This window comes from Corylus avellana, chromosome ca1, assembly GCF_901000735.1.
Source record: "Corylus avellana chromosome ca1, CavTom2PMs-1.0".
NCBI lineage: Eukaryota > Viridiplantae > Streptophyta > Magnoliopsida > Fagales > Betulaceae > Corylus > Corylus avellana.
In genome coordinates, this window is record NC_081541.1 from 48,374,042 (window position 1) to 48,383,036 (window position 8,995).

The 8,995-nt window shown below is 32.7% G+C and overlaps 1 protein-coding gene and 1 pseudogene across 1 annotated transcript in view; both read left to right on the forward strand.

The window, feature by feature from the left end:
- LOC132180975 (ubiquitin-like-conjugating enzyme ATG10) overlaps positions 1-6,695 on the forward strand; it is a 20,005-nt gene extending 13,310 nt beyond the window's left edge. Inside the window, exon 7 of the mRNA XM_059594024.1 lies at positions 6,383-6,695. Within this exon, the coding sequence (XP_059450007.1) occupies positions 6,383-6,517 (135 nt within the window). The 3' untranslated portion in view covers positions 6,518-6,695. The remainder of the gene's footprint in view (positions 1-6,382) is intronic.
- On the forward strand, positions 2,103-3,631 carry LOC132180967 (rust resistance kinase Lr10-like; annotated as a pseudogene).
- Positions 6,696-8,995: the final 2,300 nt, after the last annotated feature.

Here is an 8,995-nt window from a genome sequence, read left to right on the forward strand (position 1 = left end):
TTTTTTTTTTTTTTTTTTTTTTTTTATGATGTGTTGTGCTGCTACACAGGGAGTGGTTTGGATTGATTTCGAGGAAAAAAAACAAAAGAAAGAAAGTTGTTTGGACTAACGTTTTCTATTTTTTATTTTTAACTATATAGACTTTTGTTTTTAGAGTTGGCCCAGTACTACACATTGTTTTTTATTTTCTAAGCCCACCAACACGTTAAAAGCAAGAAGGGACTTAGCCTTAACTGCATGCCAGCGTGGTCCACACAGTCAAACAAAGAAAACTAGAAAAGTAATTTAAACGGTGCGTTTAGTAAATGTCATCTTTTCACCATCTTCTTCACTCTTTTCATCTAACCTAACCCTAAAAGCTTGAAAAGTTGTAACTATGGCAGAAGTAAAAACACACCAGACGTCTTGGTGTTACTTGCGAGTGTTGCCTCTTGTCTGTGGCTGAGGGTGGGCAAACAGGGAGCCAATGGATTTTTTATTGCGGTAAGAACAAATTTTAGTGGTTGAGGGGGGCATTTGACCCCTCTCAACCCCCCCTCCCTCCGCCCCTGGCTTTATCTCCCATCACGGTGCACTAGCTGTAACCCTATTCCCTTAATCCTGCACACACAAAATAAATTAGTCAATATTATAATACTACCAAGTAGTTTAAGATCCAATTATTGGAAAGCATGCATGTCTTGGGAAGTTGGCTGTGACAGTGGGTCATCACCATTGGTCACTTTTGCCTAATTTTTTGAGATCAAGTGGATCTAGGAGAATTGAGAGTGTGTTTTAACTTTTTTGATTTGGCTTACATGCTGTTATTTTAATAACAGCATGTATGCTGTAGTTTAATCAATGGTCAAGATTGAATTTCTCAAAATCTATTTTTATTTTCTCTCTCCTATTAAATGCTTCTAAAAATACGTCAACTTTAAAATTCAATCTTGACTGGTGGGAGGCCCAAGGCGTAGGCGAGCTTGGTGTAGGGTGCGTTTGGCATTTTCATGGACAATAATTGCGATTATAACGATTATAAACCAAATTGTAGAAAATATATTGTATGATATTGCGTGTTAAAAATTGCAATTTGAAAAAATTGATTTATGCAAAAAATTTGTGTTTTCAAATTGCAGGTAAACGAGGTATTTTTTTGAAAACACAATTTTAAAGTCTAAACTACGATTTCTTAAAAGCCAAACTACGATTTTGCCATTCGCTTTAATTGCGTTTTTAAAATTATGTTTTCAAATAACACATTTTAAAATCATTATTTTTAATCTCACTTTTTAAAATCGTAATCTCAAACAAACCCGTAAATAGGAACGTGTTCGATAGGTTTAGTGTTGGTTTTTGCATTTCTAGTAAGCTTCCTGCCGCATGTAAGGGTCATGATGCAGCCCCTAACCATGCCCATGATTGCTTTCTCCTTGCCCACCTCGTTTAGATACAAACGAAGAGACAAATTGTATGAGCCCATGGCCGAACTACCCTATGGCCGGAAACCTCTTTTTTTCTCTTAATTTTTTTTATGAAGGGTATTTTTATTATTGAGATAATATTGACCATTTTTAGTAGTATTAATAATTTTAGGAGGATGAGGAAGGAGTGAACATTGATAATAAAATTATAGTTTGAAATCTAGAAGTTTATAGAGTTATTTATCTTTATTGTTAAGCATGGCCCTAGTGGAAAGTTGTTTATGCCATTTTACTAGGTCATAGACTTTTAAAGTTATTCGAGTCACCTTTTCGATTAATTAATGTTTTCTTTTTCTTCATGTTGTAGGGATTGCGGACATAGCAAGACTACCAATTTACTACTGTAAGAACCTTCTCTTTTGATTTTTGATTTTCTTGCAATGTGATGTTATTACTAAAGTTTACATTAAAAAATTACGATAAAAGAAATGCTAAGTTTTAATTTTATGTTTCTAAACACTGATGCATGTTATTCTTTTTTTTGTCAAAACAGTATCAAATGGACGAGATTATGATCCGCTATATTACCTAGGTGGGGTTTCAATCTCAAATGAGACAATGACATAGAAATGGTTAAATTTGTTTATGCAATTTTATTAATTAATTAATTTTTTTTTTTTCATATTTCTTGCAGATATTCCAATCAAATTACTGACATACTTGACCATAGATTACGGTAAGAACCTTCTCTCCTTTGATCTTCTTTAATATTTTCCCCTTTTAGCATATTATTCTTCACACTATAAAGCATGAATTAAACTTGCGGCCAAAATGAAAATATTAATTATTACCTTAAAAAGATAACAAGTATTGTACTTAACAATGATCTAAAAGGAAAATTAAATGAGTTATAACATGTGCCGGCTTACAACTTTTGGTGATGTTCATCCACAGGACTATTCCAAGCACCGAAAATGATATTGGGGACTCCAATTGTGATTGCATTCTTGATATATAAATGGCAGAGGAGGCATTTATCAATGTATGATGTTGTTGAAGAATTTCTACCGAGTCACAATAACCTCATGCCAATAAGGTACTCTTATTCCGAAATTAAGAAGATTACCGAGGTTTCAAGGACAAATTGGGTGAAGGAGGTTATGACACTGTATTTAAAGGAACGCTTCGAAGTGGCCGTCTTGTGGCCATAAAGATGTTAGGCAAGTCCAAAGCTAATGGGCAAGATTTTATAAGTGAAGTTGCAACCATTGGAAGGATTCACCATATTAATGTAGTGCAACTCATTGGTTTTTGCGTTGAAGGATCAAAACGGGCTCTTGTATATGAGTTCATGCCTAATGGTTCCTTGAATAAATACATATTTTCTCCAAAAGTATGCACGCTCCTAAGCTATAATCAAATGTATGATATAGCTCTAGGAGTGGCTCGTGGGATTGAATATTTACATCAAGGATGTGACATGCAGATTTTACACTTTGATATCAAGCCTCACAACATTCTTCTTGATGATAATTTTACTCCCAAGGTTTCTGACTTTGGACTAGCAAAATGGTATCCAGCAAATGACAGCATTGTTTCTCTGACTGCTGCAAGAGAGACATTGGGGTACATGGCTCCTGAGTTGTTCTACAAAAACATTGGAGGCGTTTCATACAAAGCTGATGTTTATAATTTTGGAATGTTGTTGATGAAAATGGCCGGTAGAAGAAAGAACTTAAATGCATTTGCAGAACACTCAAACCAAATATACTTCCCTACTTGGGTCTATGACCAGGTGCACGACGGAAATGACGTAGAAATTGAAGATGCCACAGAGGAAGAAAAGAAAATAGGCAAGAAGATGATCATTATTGCATTATGGTCTATTCAGATGAAGCCTAGTGATCGCCCTTCAATGAACAAAGTCGTACAAATGCTTGAAGGAGAAGTTGAATGCCTACAAATGCCTTCCAAGCCTTTCCTATCATCATTAGAAAGTACCAAAAAAGATGGTTGTGAGAATTCAAACGAATCAAATGAATCAAGTCAATCATCTCAACTTTAAATGCAAATTAATTTATATGCGAGTCTTTTCATTTATTATATCCTTGATGAAGGAGGAAATTAGTTTTCTCATATATATTTGATAGTGTAAAGATGCTTAATATTTTTGTGTAACAAATAAATGTTTGTTTGATTTAAGATATCTCTCTTATTTCATAACTTTTTCATGTTTGATTGTATTTTCTCATAATTGACCAAGAAAATTGGATTTTAAGTTTGAGAAGATATGTTTCTATTCTTCATTCTTGACTAGTAATCCTCTGCTTTGTGAATATTGCATATTGGATTGGACCAATCCTTGTCATTTGGAGATAATATTGTTGACATTCATGAACTTTTATTTTTGAATATGGAAGCCAACAAACAATTTAAAAAGTTGTTTATTTAAAAGGTTTGGAGGCATAGAATGTTAAAACAATGGTTAAATATTTAAGGTTACCCTAGAAAGCTCTGGGTTTGATGTGTGTGAGGTGTGCATTGATTCAAGGAAAGTGCTTGATTGGATAGTAGATCATAATGTCATTCTTGAGACTAGTGTCCTAAACTACAATTGGTTGTATGATTTTTTTGCTGTAATTGAATAAAATTAGTTATTCCATGATTTATTAATGAACATTGAGCATATGTATTACTGTTTACATGTATACCTCTGATTGCATATTATCCTATCTTATGCACACTACACACAAAAAAAAAAAAAAGAAAAAAAAAAAAAAAAGACATTTAATGTCATTTTATAACTAAGGCTAATTATGAAAAAACGTCACCAACAACTTGATGTCGTTTTAGAGATGTTGTTTCAGTTTGGCAGTCACATCGAAGGCTGAGAATTTTTTTTGTGTCCTTTTAGCCTCAAATGACGCCTATTTATGTCGTTTCATACTGAAATGACGCAAATGGGTTAATGTCACTTGTTTCCATTGTAAAAGTCATTAAAAATTGTTGCTGTGTAAAAAACATTAAATTTTTATGTGATTTACTGTGTAAAAGACATAAATTAACGTTGTTTACTAAAAATTGGGTATAATGACAATTATAATCTTGATGTCTCCTTCAAACCAATAGTTTCCACCTCAAAATCCCTAAAGCACGTAGACAGTGCAAATAATAATTTTGAACTTTCACAAATGGAAGACATATTTCAAAGAATGGGGTTAGAATGTAATTACGAAATATCAACTTAAGAAGAATACAATGAGCCCCAACTAAAGAAATTGAGAAAAATTCAAAGAATGGTGACAGAATGTAATTATGAAATCAGTTTCAACCAAAATATCTAGTCTTACTCGACTCCACATGAAGGGCAAGCTTCCATAATCATTATGTAGCATTCTAGCATTTAAATGTAATGAGTTGTAAGAAATGAAATCAGAAAACTAAATTCATATGTTTTAATATAATGCTACATGTTGTTAAACATTTTTAAAATAATGATTAAGTGATTAAATTTATCTCTTCTTATAATTAAGCTTAAGCTTTTGGAATAACTGGTAATTTAACATGGTATCAGAGCCAAAGCTATGGGATCGAACATTGACTCTGTCAAATCACCCCCCAATGGGGAGTGTTAAAGTAATGATTAAGTGATTAAATTTATCTCTTTTTATAATTAAATTTAAGCTTTTGAGATAACAAAAATATATACAGCAAAAATATATGAATATTTCTCTCAGACAATTTCAGTCATGGGACAACAAAAATATTCTCAAAAATACAATTAATAGCATGAAGTGATTTCTCAAAAAGAAGAGGGGGCTCATTAAACTCAAGGGCTAGATAAATTCACAATTTTCACCTGAAATGTCCACATTCCCTTGGAACCTTGCAAAATCAAGTATACCGCAAGAAGTTGATATTCCTTCACCTGTAAACACCACTAGAAGCTTACTCTGCAAGTTGAAACAAATGACTTAAAGAGGCTGATCCATATAAAATCTCAAAAAAGGACTTATCTATCATCAATGAGATAAGTGAGATGTTGCCTATTTTTTATTTCCTACATACACAAATATATGGAAGAAGTAATAAAGACCTCTACGCCTCTACTAAGAGATCTGTGTGTGTTAGAACACTAAAACTGTTAAGAAATTTATCTTATTACTCAAGATCCGTGAGATGCGAAAAATAAGAAGAAATGCAAAATAACAAAGATTAGGCAATCATATACGACACCCAGATTTAAGTTGTTCGGTTTAACAAGCCTATACCCGCAAGCGGAGACGACCCAATTTTTTTTTTTTTTTCTATATCATTTAAATATATTTTTTTATTTATTCTTTATTGATTCTATCTTTATTTCTTCTCTAAAAATCGTATTTCTTTCTTTATTTTTTCAACGTAATTTTTCTAAGACAATAATTTTTCTTTTGAGCACGGGTCACTAATCTTTAAAATTAACTCCAGTTTAGAACAAAGAGACAAAAATTTGTATTCGTTGAATGTGTTGTTGGAATTGAACATCTCTCACAGTCACAGCCTGTTTCATGTCCCATACCCCCTCCAGCAGAATAAAAGATTAAAGCAAAGCTATGTTGGTATTGTTATAGTATATTTGAATGACCATAAAATTAGAGATTTGATAAGGATTATATTATTTTTTATAAAAATTAGATTAACTTAACTTTAATTGAATCACCTTCAATTAAAGAATTTGATTAAGATTATATTCATTGTGTAAGCTCTATTAAATAGAGCCTTTTTGTATTGTAAACTCATCCATTGAATAAGGGCAAATGTAATACTTAAGGATTTATCGTGTGAAGGTAGAACCACATAAAATCATAGACCGAAGCACATAAAATCTTTTGAATTATTTATTTTCTTCTGCTATTTATTTATTTTCACAATAGGACAAAATTCATTATATTCATGGTTCTCCAATTTTGTGCACTCCTTTCATCGCATGTATGCGCAAGATCTGTTCGGTAGTGATGGGAAGAGATGAAAGTCAGACGAATCGCAAACACCCACTGGATGAAAATCAAATGAACAAGACGAAAATCAGACGAACGAGCAGAGACGAAAATCAAACGTACGAAAATCAGCACTGATGTTGTATTTGGTAGCGACTGATGGGCAGAGGAAGCGGTCTGGTAAGAAAGAGAACATTAAATTGTATTAAAAAAAGAAAAAGAAAAAGAAAGTGTGGTGGCCGTTCAAGACACCCCCACCTCTATTTTTTTAAACACGAAAATTTGGTTTTTTATATTTTGGAAATTAGCTTTTGTTTTTTTGGGTTGTTTATTGATGTTTTTATTTTAAGAATAGAATACAAAAGATAGAAAATAAAGAGTTTAACCCAAAAAACAAAAAAGCTAAAAAAAAAAACCATAAGTGGGGATCAACGTTCAGGACACCCTAACTCTGTTTTTTTTTTTTTTTTGTTAATTGTGTTTTACGCTTTTTAAGGAGTAAATATATTTTTTGTTATTGATGTTTTTATTTTAAGAATATAATACAAAACACAGTGAACAAAAGAGTTTAAAACAACCAATCAGTTTGTGAGGCATTATGTATTAGTAGAACTATATTTATCTTTAGAGTTATCATATATGAATAACTTATTTTGTGTAAGCATAAGTGTTTTGGATCACCACTATTTAAATCATACCTGTTCTAAAAAAGTCTAGCCATTTTGAATTGTTTGTTGACACAAAAAAAGTCAAGACAAACCTTAAAATTATTTCAATATTGGACCTTGGACATATAATAGTTCCCAATCAAAATATATATGAATAATAAATATTAAGGTAAAGTTCACTTAACTTCTTTAAATTACCACCACAATGACGGAATAAGATCTTTTCCATTTCAAAATTCCTCAATTTCCTCAATGTAGTGCATTTTGAAGGGTATTGCATTTAATGCACTATCATTATTAAAACTTTTGGACAACACTACCCTTCAAAATGCACTAAATAGAGAAAATTGAGGAATTTTGAAATGGAGAGGATTCTTTTCCCACAATGACAATCTACTTTTCAAATTATCAATTGCGACAATTTACCTCCTAAACTACAAAAACAATGACAATGTACCCTCAATTTTAATAAAATGACGAAATTACCCTTATTAAAATAAAAACAAAAATACTAAAATTTAATTTGTTTCCAAACTTTTAAGGGTATTTTTGTCTTATTGAAAATTTTATAGGGATAATTTTATCATTTTGCAAGCATTAGGGGGATACATTGTCATTATTTTGGTAGTTTAGGAGGTAATAGAGGTGTCAAAAAATACCGGGGGACCGGAACCGGAACCGGAAAACCAGGAAACTCGGTTCCGGTTCTGGTTGAAAAAAATCAAAAACCAGGTACCCAATTTCGGTATCTGGTTTTAGGTACCTGGTTTTTACCTGGTTACTGGGAACTGAGATAATTTTATATATATTTTTATATTTTATGTTTTTTTTTAGGTTTACTCCCTCTGCCTTCTTTTTTTCTTCTTCATTTCTCACACACGCCATCGCCCATTCCATTCTGCCTCTGCCCTCTTTTCTAGTTTTCTCATTTTTCTCTTCCAACACCCGGCCTCTCTCTCTCTGACTCTCCTCCGTGCAGATCTACCCCTTGAGCTGTAGGCAGTTGGGGAAGGGAGATTTTTGACAGTGGAAGAGAAAGTTTGGTTGGTCTAACAAATGCTGACCCTTTTGGTCAGAACGTTTGGTTGGTCCTCCCCTGCCTCGTACACTGCCTCTGATCCCTCTCATAGAGAACACAGAATCTACCAGTCAATCCAAACAAAATCCTATAACCCATCTTTCACCTTCTCATCATTGGGTGGTACACATTTTCATCATCCAAGATATGAACTACACGTGTCCATTTCTGCCTGGGAAAAACATGGGGGCATATATATAAGTCAGGCTGCAGAATAATGAAAAAGAATTCTCAACTTTCTCATACTTGAAAAGCTTTCTTTATTTAGTCTAGATTTCCATGACCCCATTTGATGATCATTGGGGGTATTCATAGAGCAATGCATTATGTGGAAAGAGCTCAAAGAAGATTTCCTGCAGGTAAGTCAATCTCAGCCTTACAGCTTTTCCTTCTTATCCTCTTCTTTTTCATGCTTTTAAAAATCGGTTACTGGATCGGGTAAAACCGGAACCGGCCGATAACCGGGGTACCTCGGATCCGGTCCATAGTTTTGACCAAAAACCGAAAATCGGATTGAGTTGACAAACCTATGGGTAAATTGTCGTAATTGATAGTTTGATGGTAGATTGTCATTGGAGTGGTAGTTTGAGGAGGTTACTTATCCCCAAAGTTGAAACTTTTATAACAAGTGATGATTTAACATAGTATGAAAGCAAAAGTATTTAGTTTGAACCTTGATTCCGTCATTTATTCTCATTTTAATTAAATATTCATTGTGTTAAATATCACATATTAAAAGGGAATTTGAACCCAGATGAGAGAGGGTGTTAAAATAATGATTAAGTGAAATTTGATAAATTTAATCACCTATTAAAATTGGTAATTTAACATGTAATAAATACTAATGCGGCATATTTATTTTGAAAACGT